Raw genomic sequence first — 27,219 nt, forward strand, 5'->3', positions numbered from 1 at the left:
TAAGTATGAATATATATAGCAATGTGTTCTGCCCTAACTAGGTCAATTACAAGCCATAAGGCTGAATAAAATGTGTCATGCAAACAAAAACACCTTTGACTTAAAATTGTCCTTCATTATTCTGGTGTCGCGACACCACAGGACTAGTGTTGTGACATTGAACTTCACGAAGGACTTCTTTAGTTTTGAAATGTGATGTTGCGACACCACATGCTGGTGTCATGACGTTGTCGTTTTCTTTAATGTTCTTGGCCTAAAAATGGTGTTCTGCACACTAAATCGACTTATTAGTCCTTCCCTAGGCCCATATTAGCCCATTAAGTCAGTACATTACCAAAATATGCGTAAAACACTTATTTTACTAAAATTAAACACAACCTACTAAAATTAGAAAACATAAAAAAATAATATAAAATGACTCAAAAACAAGCTCATTAAGTGCCAAAAATACTTGAATTTGCCACAACGAACAGTGATAGATCAACAAGTTACGCATACATAGTCCATCATCCACCTAAGATTAAGGCATGTCACACTATGAATGTTACAAGTAAATAAATACACAAATGGGTTCAGGAATTATTCTACTTGGGTCTTGTTCGATGTACTGCCAGTCTAGTCAATCACATTTATGTCTCTATCTTTTGATAGTTATTCATTTCGATGTATAAGATAAAGAATCTCCCCAATGGGATTTGATAGATGACATATCAACCTTTTAATCGATTTGATTATTTTCGATCAGACTAAGGACATGTTTAAGTTCATCTACTAACATAAGTTCTATTTTCGTAATACGATCTGACCACGTAATATCGCTTAGTATTAGTTAAATATTAAACAACCAGTGAGATAATATTTGTTTTCATTTTGCTTTACATGCAAAAATTATTAAGGACAATATACATGAATAATTTTATTAACCAATCTATTTGAAAAAATTACAAGTGTATATAGACAAAAATACTACACTTAAGGCACCAAATTCAACATTTACAAGCTAAGTTGACAAGGGTGAAGTTAGTGGTGAGAGTATCAGTTCTCTAAGATACAAAAGTAAGGAAATTTTTACTAAGATGTGATAGATTTTGGTTCACTTATTTTAAGTGTTGAAGATAGTGAATATTTTTTACCGAGCTAGGCTCTAAAGACATAAGGAAATCGAACTGCATAAACAATCTTTGTGTACCTTGTTGTTTGTTCTTTGTTTCACAGTTCTTGGAGAAGTGCCAACTTTCTAATCACTTCTGTCAAAACTTAGCTTAGTACTTAGCAATTGCTTTCAAGTTAACAATTTGTATCAAAACCTACCATTTAAAGTTGTAATACCCCTCAATCGACTCGGTCACTAGATCTGAGTTACATAATGCTATATCTGTTACCAGAGTATTTCACAATCAAATCTCAATAGTAATTGATCACATTCACATGTGCGCATAAAACAAACAATTTTATAAAACAATTTTAAAGTGCGATTTTACTACAAGCTTACAGGTCAACTGTAATAGTTGTAGTGTTACAATGGAACACTAGAGTTTTCCAAGGATCGAACCCAAATGAGATGACTATTAAGTGATAAATAGCGTACACTATAGAATTTAAGCGGCTACTGATATAATTTTATAGTACGACAAATTATCACAAAAAAAGTTTTGCAAGAACATTAAATATGCTAATCTAATGACCAAATTGTAAAGAGTACAAAACTAAGAGATTACTAACAGAGATTGGTTGATTTTGATGTGGTTCACTAGTCTTCGAATGAGATTACAAACTGGTTCCATTTTATCTTTCAATATAATTTTTACCGAGTTATACAAATTAATTCGATTTATCTCTCGATCTCACCGGTTAATTCAAGACTAATGAATTGGTGCACAACAAGATTACCTCTCAGTTTCACTTGTCTAGATATTACTTTTGGGGTGTCACTTTCTAAGTTTTTAGGTTTATTCGGTTTAATCCAATTTATTACGATTAGTCCCTTATCCAAAAAAAATCAATTTATCCACATTTTCATCAATCAACCTCCTTTTTAGATTTAGCTACTCATGCTGAAAATAAAGAGAATAGACATAGAAATGAAAAGCAAGGAAGGCATTAAAGTAAAGTTTAAGAAAATATAAAAATTTAAATTTTTATGCAAGGAAACTTAAAGAATATAAAACTGAATGCATTCAACAAGAAAATCTAAAATAATAAACATAAAAGGAACAAAATTTAATTGAATTAAAGTAAAAGAAACAAAAATATATTAAATTAAAGTTAGAAATGTCTTACAACCAAGGTATAGAGACTAAAAGTGTCAATAAACCAAAGCTATAGTGATAACTAAATTAGCTAATACTAAGAACATTAAGAATAAGAAGTAAATGCAGAAAAATAAACTCTAAAGCTAAGAAAGAAGAAGTGAAAAATGAAAATCCTATAAAAGTTGCAGAAAAACTGAGAGAAAACTTAGAGAAACTAAAGCTAAAACTAAACTAATGAGTGTCTCTCTCCTCTTCAGCCAAAAATGGTTGTTATGCTGATGAATTTTTGTTGCTAAAATTGCCTCTACACGAGCCTTTGGTGATTGGTAGATCTAGTGGACAAAGACTACCCTTTTTGTCCATTTTTGTTCCCTTCACAATGTCGATGTTACGATATCTAAAAGAGGGTATCGTGATACCTCAGGCAATTCCGAACCTTAGGGTCTTTTTTGAAGGGTGGATATCACGATACCACTAAAGGGTGGTCTCCAATCTTCCATCTTGTTGGAGGTATCACGATTCTAAAATTTGGGTATCACAATATCCTTTCCTTTGGTGTTGTTTTCGCTCATTTTTAACCTCCAACACGTCCTTACATCGCTCAACCACATGTTAGCCCCCCAATGAAATCATTAGCCAAATTGGGTCACAAAATGAGTAAAAATAAGACATTTATACTTATTAACTAAAAATCCAAAAATTAAAACAAAAAAAAAACTATGAAAAAGATGTTAATTTGCTTGAGAATAAGCTTTTAAGTATACTGAGAAAGCCTAATTTGCCATATCAAATTATGACAAATGAGTAATTCATTCCAATCATCAATTCTTAACATAAATGCATGCACAACACGTTAAATAAGTAAAAATCGAAACTCAATCGAGCTTATGAAAGCTCTAAATTTGACTTGAGCATTAATAAAGATCAAACTGTAAACTTTTCAAAGTTTAAGCATAGGTATCGATACTCAAGTCATGTACATATACCATCTTTAATTTTGATGTTTCAAAAATCAAATTTATACGGTAATTTATTTCAATTTATTAGTTTCAATTACCTTATAGCAGTTTATTTTATGCATACGATAGTTTAATTTTATTTTTCAAAATTTCTTAAAGTTTTTTATTTTATTCAATTTAATCCCTAAAATTGAAATAATCATAACTTTCACATTTAAGCCCCATTTTTCATCCAATTTCAAATACATCTTATATCCATCTACTATCAAATTCTATCAAATTCTCATGACATTTTTACAATTTATTCATTTTATTTCTATACTTAAAAGTTAGCATTTAACTTTACAAATTATCTCTCTCTCTCAACACGGTTTAACTAAAATCGAGTTATAACGATCTCAAAATTTAAAAAAAAAAAAAAAATAGGCTCTGTTTGAACTCACGTGCAAAGGAAAAAGCTTTGTCCAACCTTGAAGATTCAAAACTGTCTTCTCTCCTCTCTTTTCTTATGAACAATCGATGGGGAGAAAAAAAAGATAAAGATGACCCTTTTGTTCTTTATATTTTAATGTTTTAATAGTAATTTAACATTATGTTTTAACATATTTTTCACTTAAAATGTGCACCAACTGCACCAACTGTACAGTACTCATCAAAGTGGGTTAATTTCTATATAAACCTTAGTTTAATTACTATTTAGGCCTTTTAGCAAATAAAAATTTATAGTGGTTGACTTTTACGGCTATTACAATTTAATTCTTGTACATTAATTACTAACTATTGAATACAATTATTAATCGTAATTCAATATAATACTATAATAGACTCATAGATATTAATTAATAATATTTACAGATTTGATCATTGAAAATGGGATTCTAAACTACCATTTCCGACATCACTGAAAAACAGACTATTACAAAAGTAACTAGTAGAGATTTCTAGTGTTGCTAAATTCAAGCCATGAAAGAGTCGTCTACTTCACGTCCCCCAATGTTAGAGATTGATCATTATGCATATTGGAAAGCATGCATGAACGCATGGAGGTTTACATAAAATTCATTGATAAGAAGGCATAACGAGTAGTTCTTACTGGATGGGTGCCATCCATAATGAATATTGAGAATAAGAGAGTGTCTAAGCCTGAGGTATAGTGGAACAATGAAAAAGAAAAGCTTGAAAATGCTAACTCCAAAGCTTTATACGTCATCTTCTATAGAGTAGACTTACAAGCATTCAAAGTGATTGCTAAATGTACTGTTGCCAAATCTGCTTAGGATATTTTGGAGACAACTCATAAAAGTGCCTCCACTGTTAAACAATCAAAGATGAAAACACTAATCAATAGATTTGAAAGCATGAGAATTGAAGAATCAAAGACTATAAGAGAGTTTTATGCAAAGCGGTATAACTTTGGCTCTGTCGAAATCAGAAAGGTCATGAACTAAGTTGGTTAGAATATGATTGAGCTTGATGAGAGCATTGATGCAATCGCTATTGCAGTAACCAACAATCTCCATCTCACTTGGCTTAAGAAATGTAACATTCATGCCTCTTCTCTCTCCACTGTGTATAATGCTTTGTATGTAATCACCATTAGGAATTGGCATCCTAACAACTAGAGAGATTCATTGAGTAAACGAGTGGTTTTACTATTAATGAAGGTAGTAGAGGCAGCCGAATCCGACTTAGGCCAAATTGTTTTTAATGAGATTATGAAGAATGCTAAAAAGGTTCACCCTCATTATTTATTACCATTCCCTTTCCTTATCTTCCAAGTGTTGTACACTTAGAATCCCAAAAGTGTTCAAGCAACAGAACAATTTTAAAAGCTTGTGCTAGAATTGAAGTTTTCCCATAAATAGTTTGAAGGGAAACACATTGTGAATGACCTAGCAAAAGAACCTTATTATTCTAAGTCTGATAACACAGGGAAGGAGGAAGATACTCAATCTAAAGATGTGCCCATTACTACAGGCACCAAATTCATCCCCTTGAACATTAAGCAAAGGATAATTGATGAGTTTAACTCTAACATTAAGTTTAATCAAAGACATGTGGACAGGATGCAAGTAGAGGCCAACGTAGTAAAGAAGGTTGTAACACCCCTCACTTGGTCTGCACCCGAGCTACAGAATACTACAATAACTACTGGAATTTATACAAATACATACACAATAATAAATAAGAGAAATGACTACCACATTCAACCTTTAAAGATGAAAACATGACTAATTAAACATTTTAATAAATAATAGAAATAGAACTATTTGAGAAAGAAGGATCATTTTGAAAATTTTTGAAATTCAATGTAAGTATCGATACTAGGCAAGCAAGTATCGATATTCATGTGTTAGGTATCGATACTAAAGTAAGTATCGATGCCATTCTAGCTCTCTACTTTGGTTCAAAATGTTTTATCGATACCTTTGTAGGGGTATCGATATTTTATCACGAGTATCAATATTTTTATAAAATCTTATGTATTTTCAGGCAAAAATGAACTTTTAGATAGATATTTTTATTTTTTAAAGCTTTTTAAAATTTGAATTTTGAAGAAGTAAAACTAAATTGAAAGAATGTGTAGATTTAAGGGTTAAATTTACTGAATTTTTAAAATTGAAACTAAATTGATAAAATATGTAAATATTAAAGAACTAAAATTGTTATTATACTAATAGGAAAAGACTACTATTAATTATTTAGAAATGGGCTCAATATTAAATTTCAATTACATTAGTGACTAAAATATAATTTTTAACTTAAGTGATAAAAACAAAAAAAAAAATTATAGTTTACCCTAGCTTATATTTGTGAGGGAAAAAATACATAGTTTATATTTTATGTTCCAAACCATATCACTTGAATAGAATTGGGAAACATGGTTACTCAACAAGTCCTGCATGAGGTGCGTGTGGATTTCTCCTCAACCATTAATGAATAGAATTGGAAAACATGGTTGGCCAAGCTTTTTGTTAATTATAGTCAATCCAGATGTAAAGCGATTAGCTATTGGCTTTTGGGCATTGTGGTTCAACCGAAACAGTATCTACCATGAAGGTGCAGGTAAAAGTGCACATGGGGTCATATCTTTCATTAAGGCATACATTACTGAAATGGACAGATTGGAAAATACTACATCTACTATGCAATTCTCAGTAGACGTCTTGAAACTCAATTTTGATGCTTCTTTTCAACAAGATACGAACAGATCGGTTTCCGGTATTATAGTAAGGAATGCGAAGGATTAATCATGGCAGCATGTACGCACCTAAATCAGTGCTCTAGTGAAAGAAGTTAAAGCAAGGATTCGAAGTTTTGAGAGTATCAACTTTAGTTTCGTACCTCGCTGTGCAAACAACGCTGCTCATGTATTCGCTGAGGAAGGGCAGTCACATGCATCCTCTATGTATTGGGTAGAAGAAGCTTCGACGAGTCTGGAAAGAGCGGCAGAACGGGACCGATGGTGGTTGAATGGCAATGTTTGAGTTTCTGAAATTGAAGGAATTCTGACCTTTGGACTCCGATTATTTCAGACCAAGGAAAGATCTCGATTCATTTTCTTATGATTTCATGCCTTACAACTAAAAGGAAAGATCTCTGTTTTTTTTTTTCCTTTTTTTTTTAATGTTTGTTTCAGTTCTCTAGATAGTGATTTTATTTCCCGAAAGGCAGTTATGGCTGGTGGTAGCTTAAACGTTTTTTTGGGTTGTTGTGGCAGTGTAATTTCAACTCCCCTCTTTTAATAAAGGGTGAACTATCAAAATAGTCACTTTTATTTACTTTAAGTTATATTTTAGTTATTTATGTTTAAAATATTACGTTTTAGTTAATTATATTAACATGTTATAACATCTTAATTACTAAACTATTAATTGCTGTTAACAATGTAATGGTAAGATGAGGTAACACGTTAAATCATCATATTTTAAGTTAAATTATACAATTGGTACTCATATTTTTTCGTTTTGAGCAATTTAATTTTTTTTATGTTCTTTTAATTTTCCTTTTTTCATCCTCTTCTACTTCTCCCCTATATTCTTTCCTCCTTCATCTCTTTTAATGTAATTTTCCTATGTTTTCTATTTATTAAAACTAACGGAGAAGAAGAAAAGGAAAATAAAAAAGAAAAAGAAAAAGAAAAATAAATTGTTAAAAATATAGAAGTATAAAGACTAATTTTAACAAATGAAAAGTAAAGAAAAAATTAAAAGAACATAAAATAAAAAGATTAAATTGATCAAAACAAAAAAAATAGGGACCAATTATATAATTTAACTTAAAATTTTTGTTTAAAATGATGATTTAACGTGCTACGTCAGTTTACCGTTACACCGCTAACGACAATTAACGACCCAATGATTAAAATGTTACAACACGTTAGTGTAAGTGACTAAAATATTACATTTCAAACATAAATGACTAAAATATAATATGAGGTAAATAAAAATGACTATTTTAATAGTTTAGCCAATATATATAAAGAAATTGAGAGGAAGAAAATTAAGAAAAGAAATGGTTGGAAGATGCTGCAAATTGTAGTATCATATAAAGTAAAATCAAAGAGCGTCCAAAACTAATTCCACAATAATATTAAACTGAATGGGAAAGTCCAACGCCGCCTCTTAGCAACTAGACCAACCCCCGCAGACCTTTTGAAGTCTTTGCCCTAACCTTTTGGATTAATTGCACTCCATATTTTCAATGTATGATTCATATTTTATATTGGTCCTAAATTTCAAAACATTGGAATTGAACACTCAATCTGTTTTTTTTTATTAAATATTAGCTTAAATTTTACTTGTTTAGATATGATATATTAAAAAGATAACTTCCCTACATTTTATTAATACTATTATTTTAAATCATTACATTTAAATTTAGGTACACTTATTTACAATTTAATTTGCTTAATTTAGATGCTTAAACTGACCATTGACTTTGAGGACTCGTTAATTATCTTTGTGAAGGTTAGGTGATAATAGTGTAGGGACTTTTGAAGAAAATAATCCTAACATTTTTCATGTTTTTTTTCTTAGGACAAGTTCTGCTTCAGACATAGACATATAAAATCCAAAAGAACAGAAAAAGAGGAAAAGAAAATTCTTCTTGGTTCGAGTTTAATTTCACTAAGGTCTTAAACATTTTAAAGCGGAAAAGGTTTACTACCTCCTTCGATTTGTTTTTTTGTCCCCTTTGTAGAGAGAGCTAGATCGAGAGAGCGAGACACAGACGAGGTCTCTGTTTTTTTTTTTTTTGATGGGTATTATCTCAAATCTAAGAGGACCAAGAACCCAAGAACATGGGTTGCCCTTATCTGATAGTTTGCCATCTTCCACATCAGTTTCCAACAAGACAAAATGTTCCAATTTGATGCCTTTAGTTGTGGCCCTTGTAGTCATAGCTGAAATTGCGTTTTTGGGTCGTCTTGACATGGCCAAAAATGCTGCCTTTTTCGATTCATGGCCTGAGATGTTCTATAAATACCACCCTTCTGATGGAGCAGAGGTTGCTGGCGTTGAAAAGCTCGATATTGAAACATTGGGTGGCGATCAGAACTTGTTTAAAGAGAGCTGTGAGGAGTGGCTTGAAAGAGAAGATGGCGTGATTTATTCAAGGGATTTTGCCAAGGATCCCATCTGGGTTTCTGGTGCTGACCAGGTTTCTTCACCATTTCTTCTTCTTCTTCCTTTTTTCCTTTCTTTTTTTGAGATAAAATGATAGGATGATCAATTGTCTTCTTTTGGTCTTTGAAAGGTCGTTAGATAATTTAGCGTATTGAAACTGCACTTATCTGTTTCAAATTGGAACCTTTAGCTTTTAAGATTCTGATTTTTTTTTCAAATCGATTTTTCTATGAAATTGTTATTCTTACACAGTTATTTGCACAATTTGACAGAATCATAGGAATTGTATTAACAATATGAATTATAGCTTTTAAGGGAAGATCATCTCTCTATAGAATTTTTTAAGGTGGTCAAAGGAACATATATAAGTTTATTTTACCTCTCCTCTATTTTTTGTTATATATAACATTAGGAGTTAAAAAATGTTACTGACTGATGCTAATTCACTCTAAAATGTTCTTATCATTTTGCATATTGATATTCGTGGCTTTGGTGTTATGTAGAAGTTGAACTTTCCTTGATGACTCTGGGGAGTTTAGTCCATCTGGCTAAGTGGTTTTAGGTTTAATAAATGTTTCCTTGCGTATTCCTAACTTCCTCTTCATGGTTATGTAGGAGTGGGAAACTTGTGCTGTTAGTTGTAAGTTTGGGTTTGATCCCAGTAAGAAGCCTGATGCTGCCTTTGGTTTGCCTCAACAATCTGGAGTAGCTAGTGTGCTGCGCTCGATGGAATCGGCTTCGTACTATTCAGAGAATAATCTTGCTCAGGCACGACGGTGGGTAAGCACTATCTGTAATGACTTGGTTGCATTTGAAACTAACACGGATTTTGCCATAATGTTGTGGGGCTTCTTTTCTGCTCATTAAGCACTTTATTTCTTTCCAATATTCTCTTTACCAAGCTTTTGCCTGCATTTCCCAGAATCTAAGCTCATAGACATGGCTACATGTGTCCTTATGTTTTCCATGATATTTAGCATGTACTTCTAATATGTTTATATAATGTTAACAGTTTGTGAGATTTTATCTAAAAGCATTCAGTAACTCCATTAGCATCTTTTTTGTAATTAAGCTGGCTTCTATTCTGGAAATGTTCGACATAAATGAACTTGACTATTGACCCTTAAACTGTTGTATGTGTGCCAGTTGTTTCACTGAATAAGTGTCCTGCAGAGCAATGCTAAAAGTGGATTCTGGTTAATGGGGAAGTTTCTGTAATGCTAAAAGTTTTTATTTTTCCTTTTCCTTTTGGATTAGGAGGGGTTATGATATTGTAATGACAACTAGCCTTTCATCGGATGTTCCTGTTGGATATTTTTCATGGGCCGAGTATGATATCATGGCACCAGTGATGCCAAAGACTGAAAAGGCCTATGCAGCTGCTTTCATTTCTAATTGTGGTGCCCGCAACTTTCGTTTGGAAGCACTTGTTGGGCTTGAAAAGGCAAATATCAAGATAGATTCTTATGGTAGTTGCCGTAGAAATCGCGATGGAAACGGTGAGACGAGTTTTTGTTTTGTTAGGCTTTTTTATATTTTAAGTAATTATATACTGAAATGCACTCTGATATTAAACCGCTAAATGTTGTAGTTGTCTAATTTTTGGTACTTCCTATATGTAAACTACAAGTTATTGATGTCTATGTTTTTTATTACTTAAATATTTCCTGCATTTCTGAGGTTTCAATACTCTATACCTGAGGTGTAGCTTTGTATATTTCTTACTCCGGGTAAATAAACCTGGAATTTCACAGTGCACTACTCTCATAATGATAATGGTTTCTCGAAAATAGTGAGAGATCTATTTTTTTTACCTCCTCAAGTGACAACTCTAGCCAAATCAGCATTTCTGCTCAGCCATTCTGGTTTCACTTGAACTTTTTTCTCCCTCTATCTCTATTATCATTAGTAATATGCATACATTATACATACGAGACAGTATCCATAGCTATACATGTTAGTTGCTCCAGCTATCAATTTCAGCATGTTATTTTGTCGGTATAAAAAGGATATGGGCCGTTTTAGCAAAAGACTGTTTGGGAGGAATTGTTTTCCTCAAAATGCGCCTCATGTAAAGTAGCTCATAGATATATTTCATGTAAATTTTGCAGTGGACAAAGTTGAAACTCTGAAACGCTATAAGTTTAGCTTGGCTTTTGAGAACTCCAATGAGGAGGATTATGTCACTGAAAAGTTTTTCCAGTCTCTTGTTGCAGGTATGAACATTACTTCAACTCACAGTTTAAACATTATTTTATGACAAACGATTTGATAGATAGAAATATTTGTTCCCGGTTCATTTGTTCCTTTTGATTGATGCTACAAAACTCAATTGTGCCCATGTCTCTTGAAAGAACCTAAATGACTCCATGGGGTTTCTAATAAAATCAACAAATGAATTTTGCCAAAAATTGAAAAAATATTATAACTAATTTCTTGGAGAGTTTTGAGAAGGTTAAAATGTGCTAGAAGTCCCTCTACTGTTTGTGCATTTTGAATTTTGTCCGTAATTATTTCAAGAAATTTAATCCATCTAATTTTTGGATTTAAAAATGCAAGTCCAATTGTTACCATCATTATTATGTTTTTGTTCAATTCAGGTTCATTATATTTTTTCTACATGGCTACCAAGTGATGAAATGTCAGGCCAGTAAATTTATCAGAAAAATTCTAATGATATTAATAATTAGACCTGAATTTTAACGATATTAACTTTTGTAGGAACCATACCTGTTGTTGTTGGTGCTCCAAATATTGAAGACTTTGCACCGTCTCACAGTTCATATTTACATATCAAGGAACTGGAGGATGTTCCATCAATTGCAAAGAAAATGAAGTACCTCTCGGAAGACCCCAATGCTTATAATCAATCACTAAGGTGTTGTTCAATCCCAGGAATCAAATATGCTAAATTGCTAATATACCAGAAACCTGTTTCTTATTGTTCAATAATTAAACAGACCCCTCTCCCCTTTTTATGAGATTTTTTGATGGTTTGATTTCTAGTTTGGGTTCATAATTTAGAATCTTGTTCACAATGTGATATACATGAATTAGGTGGAAGTACGAAGGACCGTCTGATTCTTTCAAGGCCCTCGTGGATATGGCTGCTGTTCATTCATCATGTCGGCTGTGCATTCACTTGGCAACCGTCATCCAACAGAAAGAAGAAAGGAGGTCTGACTTCAAGAAACGCCCCTGCAAGTGTACCAGAGGTTCAGAAACCGTGTATCATATATATGTAAGAGAGCGAGGAAGGTTTAAGATGGATTCTATTTTCTTGAGGTATTTGCTACTAGTACATTGTTACAACTCATTTTTATTAATCCTTTTTTTTTATCTGGACTTGATTCGACATTCTTTTAACATAACAATCAATGGAAAAAGTAGTTGAAACCATGTAAGTGTTGCATTCTTAAGCATGAGCCAATTTGTCAATGTGTCGATAGGTTGGTGGCAGTTAATTCACTTATTCCTTCAATTTCAAAACTGGAGGAAGATCCTTATTTCTGACATTGATGACCAGGTCTGGCAATTTGACTCTCGAGGCCTTGGAGGCTGCAGTGCTTAAGAAGTTTAAGTCTCTGAAACACGTGCCAATTTGGAAGCAGGAGAGGCCCAAAAGCATAAGAGGGGGGGATGAACTGAAGGTATACAGAGTCTATCCTGTTGGCTTGACACAAAGACAGGCTTTATATACCTTCAAGTTCAAAGGGGATGCTGATCTCAGGAGCCACATTGAAAACAACCCTTGTCCAAAGTTTGAAGTCATTTTTGTCTAGATTGAAGGTCACATTATCTCAACTTTACAAATAGTTGACAGATTCCCCATCTCAGTGCTGTTTGCTGAAAATAGTTCCTGAAAGATCAAGGCAACCTCATGCAGGTGTTAAGAATATCGTATATATGTATCATTGATGAGCTGTTAAGCTATAGCTGATAGAGATGGGGATGGTTATAATTTTACTGATGGCTCTGTTAGTTTTAGCCCACTTTGCATCTGACCCTTTGAGATTTAGCTTCAGAATTCTTCAAAGCATTAATAAAAAGATTGGATAATTTAGTTTTAATATAGATATGTTCAAGAATCAGTGTGTATAAGTTGCTACTGGAGAATCTCTCTGTTATACCTAGTATGAATCACTGGGCTCGGGTTTCATAAGGCTCTTTGTGTGTGTTTTCCTGGTTGTATAGTTAATTGGGCTGGTTTGTGCTGTAATCTATCTTGTCTATGTGAGAAGTTTAATGTTTCTTGGATTTAGGATGGGGGAATGTTAGATCGGAACATGTGTATTTAATTTTTAAAGTATATATATATATAGGTATATATATATATATAGGTATATATAATTTTAAAATATAATTATGATATAAAAATAAATAAGTAGGATATAAGTACAAAACATTATTTAATTTACAAATAATCTGTATCTTATATTCTTATTAATTATGTAAATATAATTTATATATTAAATATATAAATATAATAACTTTTAACTCTAAAAAATTACAATGTCTTTAAAACGTATAAAAAGAAAAGACATTGAGCACTATGGATATGGTTACCTAAGTTGTTGAAAGTTTGTTTTTTTTTTTTTGGGGGTGGGGTAATGTACTACAAGGGTGTTTAAATTACTTCTCTTTGTTTAAAGGAGTATTTGTGTTGTAGTTAAATAAACTCGTAATCAATTATTTTTAGCCATAAAAGCTATTGATTTTAATGTTAACAAAACTGTGAATTTCATGTTCTTTATCTTAATTTTTATGTTGATATAATAGAAAATATATACATTTTAACATAAATTTTAAAAGAGTAATTAAAATTTTTAAAAGAATGATTAAGCCTGTTACATAGATAAACACTTTCAAAAAAATTTAAATATTATATTATTTAAATGTAAATTGCTTTAAAATTTTAAAAATATTGTCCTTTAATATTAAAATTAAGGGCTTTTCACCATTTCAATAGGGATGGATTCTTTCTGTGATAGCAATGAGGAAGGGGATAATCTCCCTGGTAATCCGAGCACTAAGAAAGTTTGCTTCAACTATTCGGAGTCTAATCCGGATGTTGAGATGGTTGTTGATTTAACGTCGGCGCCAACTTTGTCTTGGAAAGATTTGGTTTTGGGGAAAGGTCCCATTGAATCAAAAGGGATGAATGAAGTTGGCTTTGCTAATGGGGAATTTTCCCTACTTGAAGGTGATGTCAAGAAGTTGGTGGTCAACGGTATCCCCGCTATTGAATTCTCAGATAAGGTCCACGAACTCTTAGTCAAGGACATGTCCACTTCTGTGGTTCTTAAGTTGTTGGAGAGGAATACCGACTTTGCGGCTCTGCAGAATAAGGTTTATGGATTGTGGAGACCCTCTCAACCTTTTCAATTGATGGACATTGAAAATGGCTATTTCTTAGCCAAGTTCCAAAATTCTGATTATTATGAGATGGTTTTGTCATAGGTACCTTGGCTTATCTTTGAGCTGTATCTAACGGTGCAACCTTGGACAAATTGATTTTAATCCAGCGCATCCTTATCCTAGTACTGTTCTGGAAGGAGGTTTTATGGAAATTTGGGGGAACGGTTGGGAAGGTGACCAAATTGGATTTCAATACAAACAGTGAAACGAGAGGACGATATGTGCGCATGGTAGTTTATTTAATTTGGAAAAACCACTGCTTTCACAAGTTCTAATATTGAGTATGAAAGCCTACCAGTGGTGTGCTTCTTGTGTGGGCGGTATGGCCATTGTCTGCATGGTTTAATAGCAGTGGGTTCACCGAGGAAGACAATCCCGATGACTAGAACTTCCCACGCGGTTACTGGTACGACGACTGGAATAGGCGACTTTGGCCCTTGGATGTTGGTGGAGAGGAAGACTAGGCATAACCCATGTGAGGATAGAAAAATTGCGAAGTTTGAAAGTGGGGAAAAAATCTTCGAGATTGAGATTTCACACACCTTAAACCTTAATTACTCTTGCATAATATTTTTTTTTAAATTTTTTATCATACTATTAAATTTATATTTTAAAATAAAAAAGTAAAATAATTATATTTTGATAGAAGTTGTGATAATTATTATATATTTAAAAATATTATAATTTAATTTATAATTATTAATTAAAAATATTTTGCTAATTTTAAAATAGAGTTATTTGTTAAATGAAATTCTTAGCATATTAATTATCACTTAAATAATTAGAGTTAATTATGAAACTATTATTTTAAATAATATTACTTTGCATTAATTGTATAAAGTAGAACTATATTATATGTTGAATATGATAAAAATGTTTTAATTATGATTTAGAAATTTTTCATTATAATATTTAAATTGAAAAGTTAATATATCTGAATTATATTTAATAATTTAAATAAAAATTATTTTATATTAATTATTACAATTAAAATATAATATTTAAAAATTAATTAAATATTAAATACGTACAACGAATGTCATATTAGAAGCTAGCATAGTTTTTTTTTAAATTAAATCTTAAAAGGTATGTGTAAGATGGTTTGGGAATTAAAATTTTCTAATGTAGGGTACCACGGAGTGAAAATAATAGAACTAAAAAAAAAAAGATATTCAAAATAGAAAATAATTTTTTAAAATAATCGATAGGAGACTTGTCAACTCTTAACCCTGTTTGTGGAGTTTGAAAGCACTAACATTATACCAAATATTTTTCCTTTCATTAATGTGAATTATTCGTGTCTATATAAATGTATGAATAAAAATATAAGTTTTTTTTGGAATAATAATTTATTTAGCCCTTAAACTTTACAAAAAATTTATTTTAGCATTCTAATTAAATTTTTGTCTCTTTTAATTTTGAACTTATATTGTTTGTTAAATCACTTCAAAATGAATGAAAAAAATGTTTAACACTATATGGAAGCAACATTTTGAAAACATCGACTTCCAAGAATGTTGGAAGATTTTAGCCTTTTTCTCGAGATAATATATATATTTTAAAAGTGTATATATATACTTTGTTTTCTTTATTCACTCCAGAATCAAGTAGAGATTGTTCATTTATAAATACAAAATTAAAAGTTGCTTGAAAAGTGTAATCAGATAAATTTTAAAATTATGCATAAATTTTAGTTTAATGTGTCATTTTATACATATATTTTGATTTTGTGCAATTTTATATATGAAAATTTGATTTAATCCAATTATTATAAATTATTAACACAATTATTTATACATCATTTTATGTTTATATATTACATGCACATATAATTATATTTATCCAATATAAAAATAAATTGATATATTTATTTCTTTGAATGTGTATGGTTGAATCAAAATTAAAGTTTCATGTATACATTTGAACCACAATCAAAATTTAAATTAAAATTTATGTATCAAATTGCACATTAAATCAAAATTAATGAATAATTTTGGGATTTATCCCTATTACATTATTCTAAGTTAAAAAAAAAAGGTTTCCATTTGTGGAGCCAAAAAAAAAAATGGCAGTGATCAGGGAAGTTAATCTCATAGCACACCTTGAAGCATAGTGGAGGTTTCGTGATCGTGGCCCTGCACTTCCTCATGGTTCAATTAGGTTTTATTAATCATAATTTGTTTATATAGTAGCTAGGATGCTTATCATTGAACATTAATGGTGTTCAATGATGATGAGAGAATGAAGAGATGGTAGTCATGATAAGAGGCCGATTCACCCGTGACAGGAGAAAAGTCGGAGGTAAAGGCTAAGTAAGGAAGGGAAGAGGACTTTGGAAGATTCGGAGAGTGGGTATAGGTTCTCTAGTAGAGCGCCTAAGGGAGAAGAAGACCATTTGCTCTTTGTGTGTTAGGATATATATAGGTGGAGGTCCCCTCTTTTGATAGTACCATGTCACTGGCAATAAGGATGGTGATCCGCTCGTGTGGTCAGCCAAGTGGCATGTTCGTTATATATTAGTTGTAATCAAGTATAGTACTGTGTGGTTCTGATTTGATATTCCCTTTTTTGAGATAGTACAAGGTTGTTATGCCTCACTGGCCTTTCAGTGGTCCCTATGAACAGTTCATCGCAAGTGGCTGAAAGCGAATGGCCTCTCTTGTGGGTAGTATGAGGTTGTTAATACAGAACTTTAGTGAGAAAAATCTCGAACACATGAACGAAGCACATTGTAACAACCCGATTTAGGGCCAAAACGGAACAGTGGTTTCGAAACCGCGAATCTGAGGTTGAAAAAAATTATTTTGATTAAGTTTTAGTGTTTATAATATGATTTCATAATTGTTTGAAAATTTTGTTGCGAAATTTTATCGATTGGGTGTTTAATTTGACGTTTAGGACTAAATTGAGATAGGTGAAAAATGTGTGTGTTCTAGTTCATAAAGTACTTGATTGAAATGGGGGTTTTAAGTAGAGGTCCTTAAATGGCAATTAGACCATTATACTTTATATGGACAAAAATTTGGACATGGATGGAATTTTTAGGAAGTTTAGTAGTAAGGGCATTTTGGTCATTTGTATATTAAATGAAATAAAATGGGAAAAATAACACAAAAATGTGTTGATCTTCATTAAGCTTGGTCGAAACTTGCATGTTCTCCATAGCTAGGGTTTTTTCCAAGCTTTCAAGCTCAATAATCAAGAAAGGCGTGGAATCGACCTGGAACGGGGGAAGGAAAAGATTTTGGACTAAATTGCAAAATTTCCATATTTTGCACCGAGGTAAGTTTGTATGTAAATAATACATTAACTTCATTTACATTATTATATTTCAGCCTATTATATATATTTTAGCTGATTTTGAAGCATAAATCGACTATTGGAAGAATGAAAATAAGTAATAGAGAGAGAAATCCCGGTTGAACATTCGGAAAGATTGAATAATATAGATAGAACGTAGCTAGGTCATATGTATGGTGCTGAGTGCACATCATGTGTACAAGAGAGCTACGAGATACTATGTAGTAGCTAGGTCACATGTGTGATACGGGATGTATCTCATGTAGACAAGAAAGCTACGGGAGAGATAAATGTAGCTAGGTCGCATGTGTGATTCCAAGTGAAGGACACCATGTAGACAAAAGAGCTACGAGATAAATTGGCTAGGTCACATGGGTCGTACTAAGTGTTTACCATGTGTACAAGAGAGCCGAATTATATGAAATATGATGGGTGGAGTGTGTGCTGAAACCACCAAGTATCGAGAATTGATCCGAAGTGTTCAACGGGATGATTTTATGGTGACATTGTAATCATGGACCTATACTTGTGATGTATGAAATGTGGTGAAAATGAATTGTGATAAGTATGCTAAAATGAGTTTAATACAAAGAAAGTGTGAAAGAGTGTATTTGCAATAATACTGTTTTGGACAGTCGCAGTGACGTGAATTTGAAAAATCACCAAAAATAGTAGGAATTTAATTAGAGGCTGAATGAGATATTAAATTAAAGCTTAATGAGTCTATTCTCATGTAAGAGAAACAGACAAGTAAAGGAACTCTATATTTTGAGATATTTATATTTGTGTGTGACTTGTTCAGAATGACTATGTGATCCCCTGTTCTGAATTTAAAAAATCATTAAAAATTTTACAAAAATAATTAAGAAATATAGTTTATATTCCTAGATTACTTATTTAGTCTAGTTTTAAATGAAACAAATTTCATGGCTATTTGACTTTTGTACTGAGAGAAAATCAATTCGTAGTGAACAGAGGTCAGATCAGTCGAGTTGTATAACAGAGGAAACTTTAACTAATAAACTATACTAATTTCCTGGACCAAAAATTCTAGAAAAATTTTAGTAAGAATTAATATGAGTCTAGATTTAGGAAAATTTTACGTATTTGAATTTCAAGCTTTGTAACTCGAGTTATGATTTATTTAGTGAACATGACGCAGGAGAGACAGCTTGATCAAAGTGGAGTAAATAGTGAAATTAAAAGTAGATACACTTGAGTTATTGTGTAAACATATTAGATATTTTAATTATTATTTATATACTTACTTACTTACTAAGCTATAAGCTTACTTTCTTTTCTCTCTTTTGTCTTATAGTGTCGTCCAGCTTGCACAGGAGTTAAGGATCGTTGAAGATCTGCCCGCACTATCAATACTTTTGGGTATTTGAACTAAACATTTTGAATTATGGCATGTATAGTAGGCTTAGTTATTTTGTTACGTGTCATAATTGCCTAGGTTTAAAATATTGGTTACAGTATTTGACCAATTATTTTGTACAAAGCCATTGAAGTTGCCTAATATTGTTTAAGACATATATTATAACGATGCATTATCTAATTGGATGACATATTTCTATCTTGGTTATGTTGGATGGTATGTGTTATGTTCTGGTAATACCTCGTACCCTGTTTCGGTGTTGAACATGGGTAAGGGGCGTTACAAACAACAACTCGAACAAAAAAAAAAATGAAGCAATAAGACAAAGCTCCAAGGCATGTATTGATGGTCGTAAAACTAAATTCGACTTAAGGCAAGCGCAGTTATCGAACAGTAGTATAGTTATGGTGAGACCGGAATATCGTATCCACGAAGATTAAAAGTACTATTAGTTATTCTCTTTTTATTATCTAGCCTATGAATTTAAGGGTATTTTTAAACTAAACTAATTTTCTAATTTATCTAAGATCACGACAGAGGCGAAAGCTGGAAAATACTTTAGGAAAACCAATTGAGAAGACAATCCCCAAGAAAAAATCCACCTAGACTTCACTTATTACCTTTGACTTAGACGATTTATTCACTTGACTTATTCTGTAGAAATCCCTAATTTATGATACTATCTCTTTCGAGACTAGAAACAACTGGCTCTAGGTTGATTAATTGAAATCTCTTTCTAATTAAAATCCCTATTGTCGCATTAACTCGATCTATGGATTCCCTTATTAGATTTGACTCTAATCCGACAGATTTATGTCGTCCTATCTCTAGGATTGCATTCAACTCCGCTTAATTATGAATGATCTACTCTTAAACAGGGACTTTTGCTCTACTGAATAAGCACATCAAAAGTCTGGATTAATATCCTGAAATATTAAAGCAAGAATTAAAACTCATAATTAAGAATAAGAACAAGTATTTATCATATAAATCAAAGCATAATAAGATTCGTCTTAGGTTTCATCTCCCTTAGGTATTTAGGGATTTTAGTTCATAATAATAATGGAAAACATCTCAAAGTTTGGAAACAACAAAGCATAAAGAAACCCAAGAACTTTTAGGAAATTGGATGGAAATCTTCAGTCTTGATGTAGATCCTGGCTCCGAGGTGATTCCGATGGCTATTCGGGAGTATTTTATGCCTCCAACTTTGTGTGTCCCCCTTTAATCCTCCTCTAGGGTGTTTATATAGGCTTTAGAATGCTTCAGAACCCTCAAAAGTGCCCTTTTCCGAGTAGAATTAGACTTGGGCTTGACAGGGACACGGCCGTGTGCCACATCCGTGTGCAGGGCTCAGGCCGTATGCAATTTTGAGTTGGTTCTTAGTCGACACAGCCATGACACACGGGCGTGTGGATCACCCGTGTGGAAGTGCCTCGGCCGTGTGAAACACTAATTTAAGCCCAATTTGTCTGTTTTTGGCTCGTTTCTCTCTCTTTTTTGCTATCCTAAGCTTTCCTGAGTATAAAACATGAGTTTAAAGGATTAGGAGCATCAAATTCACTAAAACCAAGGAAAAATCATTCATAAATATGCCAAGCATGGGGTAAAAATATGTATAAATTATGGTTTATCATGTATCAAGACACTATCTTCAAGGTTCTATTCGCCCCCACCTATATTTGGTGTGCAAATGAGTTTCAAGCAAATGAACCTCGAGGATACAAGAAGTCCGATGACTATTTGCATTTTGCACTACCTAAAAATAGTCCACCAAGCATTGGGTAGAGTATAACAAAAAAAAAAAAAACAATTTCTATAAAATAATTCTTTATAGAACAATCTAAAATAGTAGAAGATGGATGAAAGATAGAAAAACTTTTGAAATTTTTTTGGTATGTTTTCCAAATGAAATCTCACTTTTATTTATAGGAATTATTATATATCTTTTTGAATAATCACATCTTTAAAAAGACATAATTTTTAAATAATATATTTTATGCTTAATTATTTACTAAAAATCAAGTGATATGACTTATCATAAATAACCAAAAGATATAACTTTTGATTAATTAATTAAAAGTGTTCCAATAGAAATATGTGGGTGGCTGGTTATGAACAATTAACACGATTCATGACCAATTGGATGGTCATTACTAATGAAATAAGACAAAGAGTCATCTATAAATGTCTTCTAAGTTACTTTTTATGTTGCCACGTATCCAAACTGAAATAAGAGTACAATAACCATATTTTAAGGTAGAATTTATCTTTTTTTTTTATTTTTTTTGTTAATAGTATTATAATAAATGGGTTGTATGTAAAGTTGAAGAGCATGAGGGCAATGCTCAGCTTCAGCTATAATGATGAAGATGGAAGTGAGTTGTCAAGCCTTGATGAAATGTTCTTGTCACTGGAAGAAGATCTTAATGACCTATCTTCATCCAATTTCTTCTGATTATAATTAGCTACTTCTGTATTTAGTTTGCCTTTTTCTCTTTGTTATTGTATATATTTTAAAAATAAATGTTTTGTGGCACGTTTACTTTATGAAGTATGGTTCATAAATTATGTAATATGTGTATGATATTTGCTTTTTATGGGGGCATCAAGTGTATTTGAGCACCAACATAACCCACATGATTATAAATTTTAGAAATAATTTAGGTATTTTTGGATTTTTTAATTTTTTACATAGTTATAATTTTATAATTTTAAAATATAAATTACAAATTTTCAAAAATTTCTAAATTTTTAATATATATTTTAAAAAACTCACTTAACTGAATCTTTTAGCTACAATTCAGAGGCTAAATTAGATATTAACCTTTGAGGTAATGTGCCACGTTATCATTTTGTTAAGAGATAACAACCGTTAATAGATGAGTAATCAAAATGTTATCATCCGATAATGTGGGTGATTATATTGTAACATGTGTTAGTTGGGAGACAAAAATAAAAATTTAGCTTTAATTTAGTGATTAATTTTATAGTTTACTCGTTTAATGAAAAATTTAGTGTAGCTTAATTTATCATACCATATTCAGTCAAATATTTAATATTAATATAGATAAGAATTTACAAAATATAAGTTTTTTTTTAATTTAATGGTTGAGTTTCTGTTACTTAACTTGCCATCAACATCTATCAAACATTTATTATATTATTACATTATGATACATTCATAATGTGGGGAATAAAATTTATGTATAAAAGATTGACATTAGAAAAAATGTTTTGATTGAAATATTGAAGATTATAGATATTAGGTTGAAATCTCTACAAAGAATTTGTTATTTTTGTAAAATAATGGTGTTGATAGATGTCGGCCATCTAATGTATGGTATTTATTTTGAGGAAATATATACATATATGTTGTTGTTGTTATTTTATTTATTAGGTAAAAAATTAGGGCCAGGAAAGAAAATCTTTGTTATTCTCTTCGGATGGAACATCAATGCATTGGAATTTTGTAAAACGGATTAAATTGTTAGACAATTTCTGAGGTTTTGATAGATGCTTTCTCTTTGAAGCTGGTGTTCAATGGAGTTATATATTTGGAGCAGCAATGCCAAGCCTGACGCTTTGCATTTTCTCGTGGCACTTTACTTCGCCATCGGTTTCCCTGTCGCCAGGTTCTTGCTTGACAAATTCATTTTTCGCGTAAGAACTTTTTTTACTCTTCATCCAATTTTGATTCCTAACGTATTTTCATTGTATCGATTTGCTTTTTTAATTTTACAATATTTCGTTTGGCATTTTTTTTCTCTTCTTCTTTTGTTAGTTTTATTGTTTGGCATGTATTGAGCTTACCATAGAATAGGACATTATGTAGTTCAAAAGAAATTCATCATATTCACACACACACACAAATAAAAACAGAGCTCATAATTGTTTGAGATGAGGACGAGGAAAACCAAAATTTTACCAGCTTCATCTATACTCCGATTCCTTTTCTGGAGCAATTTCTATTTTTTTTTTCTTTATATATAAAATCTTGCAAATGTACATGGTAAGAAAAAATAAGCAGCTTCGAATCTTGGAATGGGTTTTAGATTTGTACCAAGGGATAGTGACATCAAATGCTGTTGAATTTTTCTTGCTTTTGCTAGTTTGTAACAAACTGAATTTTGGGTCATCGATGAGCATTCTGTTGCTTCAAGTATTTTCTAGATGAATTGCTTGAAAGTGGTTTTGCTTTTCATGTGAAGCTGCAAAGGCATTTCAATTCGAAGTGGCAAGTGTAGCGAATGGAAGCCTGGGACAAGCTTTTATTACGTAATACCCAATAATCATGCATCTGTGTTATGTTGATTGTAATCTTAATATTTGAAACTTCTACCTTCATCTACCTTCATTAGAAATGATGTGCAGCTTTTTGAAATTCGTGCTTGGAAATGTAAAAGAAAGCGTCGGTTATTGTCGATGAAATTTCTTCTTTTGATGGTTTCATTTCATATGTACTATTACATTCAAGTGCTACTGCAAAATATAAACTGGGTATATGCAAAACACTTCATATTTTGTTAATACATTTTAAATTTTATTGACGTTCCTTTAGAGGTTATCTGTCTGGTTATTGAGTAATGGATCTGCTCCTTTGAGGATGAATGAGGCTACACAGGTAAAAATTACAAAATGCTCAGAATCTATGTGGAAGTTTACTTACTTTGCTACCGTTGAAACATGGGTCCTCAAAATCACCTACTACGAGCCATGGTTTGGAGACTCAAAAGGGTACTTCAAGGATTGGCCAAACCAAGAGTTGAAGTGAGTAACCTATATTCCTATACTTTTATCCAACTGTTGTTTTTTACAATCTAATTTCTTGTGCTAGCATGCAGTCTTTTTTACCTCTTTACCAGTTTATAAGTGTCTTTGCCATAAACTTTTAGTTCCTCTTCAGTGTCAATGCTCTATGTTTCTGATCTCTAAATTGAAACTGCACGATAGGCTCTTCTCTTGTTTATAATTACTGTAAAAGATAATGGCCAAATCTATTTTTTTTTCATTTATTTAGTTCTTGTTTCTTTTTAGTTCGCTTGACCTCCTATCTGATATACTAATCTTTAACCTTCACTACTAGCAGATAAGCCTATGTTAAACTTGTAGTTGTCATCTGTAAACAAGTTTGTTCAGTTGTTATATTTTGCTCTGCTTTGCTTTGATCTTTTATTTTGCATTGGAGGTGGTATAAGTGCCCTCATTGTCCTCTTTCAAGTGAATGTATCATCTTATCTCTGAATTATCCTGCTCGACAACATCTTGATGGAAAATAGTTTCTTATGGGATATTGTCTACTTTAAAGGAATGAATTTGTTTGATCAGCATTTTATTATGTGTTTTTCCCTTGATGCATACCCCAACAACATATATTTTGTTTTGTTCTCTTTAAATTTCCCATTTTCTTTAATTATTGGTCCTGCATTGCAGGAGGACTAGGGCTTGTTATACTTACCAACACCTTAGTTGAAATTTAACTTCTTCCCTCTCTTTTTTTTTTTTTTTTTACCCCAGGCTTTCCCTAAGCCTTTTCTACATGTGCCAATGTGGGTTCTACATCTATAGCATTTTCGCCCTCCTTACTTGGGAGACTCGAAGGAAGGATTTTTCTGTGATGATGTCTCATCATATAATTACTTCTATCCTGATTGGATACTCGTATGTTACAAGGTAACTTACCCTTTTCTGTGGAAGGGCACCAAATTCCCTGTTATTGCTGTATAAAAAGAGGCAAATATTCTTGTGGCAATCATTATTGCTTACTTCTTGGCATCTTCTGGTATCTCATCATTGGACCATTTATCTCTAGATTGTAAATTGTTTTTAGCATTCCTCGTGTGTTGTTTATATTTTCATTCTTGAAAATTTTATTGTTATCTTTTAGTCTATAAGTATGGTCTAAAATTCGTTTGCTTTCTATACACATATATGGTATTCCTTACTTCAATGTGCTACTTTGAGTTTACTTTCAGCAAGCCTCCATTAGCTACAAGCCCCTTATGTTAATTTTTACTCACTTGGTTTTAAAAGTTGTAGCATATTGTTGTCCATTGTATCATTAGTAGTTTTTGATGAAAGGTAACCTAGAAGTTTTGCTATCTGATTTTCTAAGAAGATAGCTTATGCCTTCTTTCAAAGTTGTCCTGAGATATGTTAATTTTTTCATCATCCGAGGGTGAAAATTTTTTCACTCTGTTGGTATTGCTTTCTTGATTTATAACGTTATTAGCTATTGTTTTGAAGTTTTTTTTTGGCATGGATGTTTACATCATAATTGAAGGAATAACTCTTGTGAGGGATGAACATAGCCTTCGAGAATTTTAAACATTTTCCTTATAATAGTTGGTTTGATCAATTATATGAACTTTTAGATATCCAGGTGTGAAGAATATTATCATTTGTTTGTTTACAGCTTTTTCCGCATTGGTTCAATTATCCTTGCCCTACATGATGCAAGTGATGTGTTTTTGGAAGCAGCTAAAGTCTTCAAATATTCTGAAAGGGAACATGGTGCTAGTGCATGCTTTGGATTATTTGCCATCTCTTGGCTTGTGCTACGTATAATAATCTTTCCATTTTGGGTCATCAAGAGTTCAAGGTTTGCCCTTATGGTTAATAATTTGGCTTCACTACATGATTTGCAGACTGGCTAATCACTTGTCTACTTTTGTGGTTGGCCTAACAGCTACGATGTTATGGAGTGCCTAAGTCTTTCAGAGTCCTATTCCAAATTCCTGTACTACTTTTTGAATACTATGTTGTTCATGCTACTTGTGTTCCATGTCTACTGGTGGGTTCTCATATACTCAATGATAATGAGACAATGGCAAAACAGAGGAAAAGTTGGCGAAGACATTAGATCCGGTAAGCATCTCTTATCTCTTGTTTTTAACATTAAGAGATTTTTTGCATCTTTATCTCTTTTTTTTTTCTCAAAAAATTTAAAAGCTGTCTCTTTCCCGTTTTCGTTTATCATTGAAATTTGGTAAAGCATCTCTCCCCTAAACATAAGTCATAGTAGGAAATGGAGAAGTGCAGGGCAGATGCATGAAAGTGTTGGAATTGAAAACTCTCAGTGACGAGATAGAGTTTTGAGCAAAGAAATATTGATGATTTGGTACTCCATAAAATTGAATATTGATTTTCGAAAGTACTCCTACTTTACTAGATGCATGTGATCAGATCGTTTATGTTTTGATAAATAAGAAAATAAGAATGACTAATTGTTAGTTCCCCTCTAATTTCAAGGTCAAGAAACGTGGTTTAATTTCTTGTTCATTATGATAAGAGAATTATTAATATCATGCATACAATAGTTGATCACTTGATTTTGCGTCCTTTCTTGTCAACTTGTCCATATTTTGAACTGCACCCAAAGCTGTAGAGTTGATATCAGACCAGTAGAACAAGAAAAATTTTTTATATTAGTCTTAAAATGTTTAGGCATGTAGAAATAAGTAAATAATATAAAAATTAGAATATTGTGTATTGACTTGCTTCTATTTGTTTGAATGCAGATTCTGAGGATGATGGTGACTAAACTGAACATTTCATAAAAAAAATTTGTTGACGGTGGGGATGTTAAGCGAGGAGGAGATTTGTTGTTGTAGGTTTGTTTCTGCGCTCAAGTGGTAATTACTATTGATTTCAAGTTTTGCTGGATTCATATCCCTAGTACAAATGAGGGAAGTAGGATGGATGATGAATCATATATGTCTTGATTTCTATTCTTGGTTATCTAAATATTCATTCCAATTTGTAAAATGGAATTGAATGGCATTAGACAGTTTATTTCTTTTGCTATTCATTTTCATCCTAATCTAACCTATCACAAAAATTGAAGTTTATGTTACTTGGACTTTGGTATTGGTGCTAGATACAAGTAATATTCAAGATTTTTCCATGCATATGGAAGGTTATATGTATTGGAAAAACCAATTAAGAAAACAGCAAATTTTTTCAAAGTTTTGTTAAAATCGAGACTGTACAACAATAAGTTTAACTGAAATTATATCTGTGTTTGTACAATGCAGAATTAAGTCGATCTCGACTTTCTATTGAACGGTTTTCTCTACTATTCTAGTATCATGAATTATCTCAAGTGTAGACCTTTTATGTATTGAGTCAATTAATGTGTTATCTAGACTTTTATCCAACACTTATAATTTATCCAACCTAATATTTATTTTTATTAACCAATATATTTTTTATTAAATTAATTGTTTAGTTAAATAATTTTTCAATCCAATTCTAATTTTGTTAAATTCATAACAACTCTA

General features: G+C 31.8%; 2 protein-coding genes across 2 annotated transcripts; both read left to right on the plus strand.

The window, feature by feature from the left end:
- Positions 1-8,195: 8,195 nt before the first annotated feature.
- LOC108476746 (glycoprotein 3-alpha-L-fucosyltransferase A-like) lies at positions 8,196-13,099 on the plus strand. The gene is made up of 7 exons (XM_017779041.2): positions 8,196-8,872; positions 9,454-9,614; positions 10,096-10,337; positions 10,950-11,054; positions 11,560-11,716; positions 11,896-12,123; positions 12,365-13,099. The coding sequence occupies exons 1-7, from the start codon at positions 8,471-8,473 to the stop codon at positions 12,618-12,620; spliced, it is 1,551 nt and encodes a 516-aa protein (XP_017634530.1). The 5' UTR covers positions 8,196-8,470; the 3' UTR covers positions 12,621-13,099.
- An 8,977-nt stretch (positions 13,100-22,076) lies between these two features.
- LOC108478476 (ceramide synthase LOH2-like) lies at positions 22,077-26,777 on the plus strand. Its single transcript, XM_017780936.2, has 7 exons — positions 22,077-22,275; positions 22,471-22,600; positions 23,499-23,707; positions 24,455-24,610; positions 25,353-25,538; positions 25,626-25,804; positions 26,458-26,777. Exons 1-7 carry the CDS (start codon positions 22,247-22,249, stop codon positions 26,478-26,480), a joined length of 912 nt encoding a protein of 303 aa, XP_017636425.2. The 5' UTR covers positions 22,077-22,246; the 3' UTR covers positions 26,481-26,777.
- Positions 26,778-27,219: the final 442 nt, after the last annotated feature.

This window comes from Gossypium arboreum, chromosome 12, assembly GCF_025698485.1.
Source record: "Gossypium arboreum isolate Shixiya-1 chromosome 12, ASM2569848v2, whole genome shotgun sequence".
NCBI lineage: Eukaryota > Viridiplantae > Streptophyta > Magnoliopsida > Malvales > Malvaceae > Gossypium > Gossypium arboreum.

What these genes read in the sequence shown, in the direction of transcription:
- LOC108476746 (XM_017779041.2), top strand. Translation starts at nt 8,471, where the DNA reads ATGGGTATTATCTCAAATCTAAGAGGACCAAGAACCCAAGAACATGGG. An exon ending in GGGTTTCTGGTGCTGACCAG is followed by an intron (nt 8,873 to 9,453) that starts GTTTCTTCACCA and finishes ATGGTTATGTAG; the next exon opens with GAGTGGGAAACTTGTGCTGT. An exon ending in TTTCCAGTCTCTTGTTGCAG is followed by an intron (nt 11,055 to 11,559) that starts GTATGAACATTA and finishes TAACTTTTGTAG; the next exon opens with GAACCATACCTGTTGTTGTT.
- LOC108478476 (XM_017780936.2), top strand. Translation starts at nt 22,247, where the DNA reads ATGGTGTTGATAGATGTCGGCCATCTAAT. An exon ending in TTGACAAATTCATTTTTCGC is followed by an intron (nt 22,601 to 23,498) that starts GTAAGAACTTTT and finishes ACGTTCCTTTAG; the next exon opens with AGGTTATCTGTCTGGTTATT. An exon ending in TGGGTCATCAAGAGTTCAAG is followed by an intron (nt 25,539 to 25,625) that starts GTTTGCCCTTAT and finishes TTGGCCTAACAG; the next exon opens with CTACGATGTTATGGAGTGCC.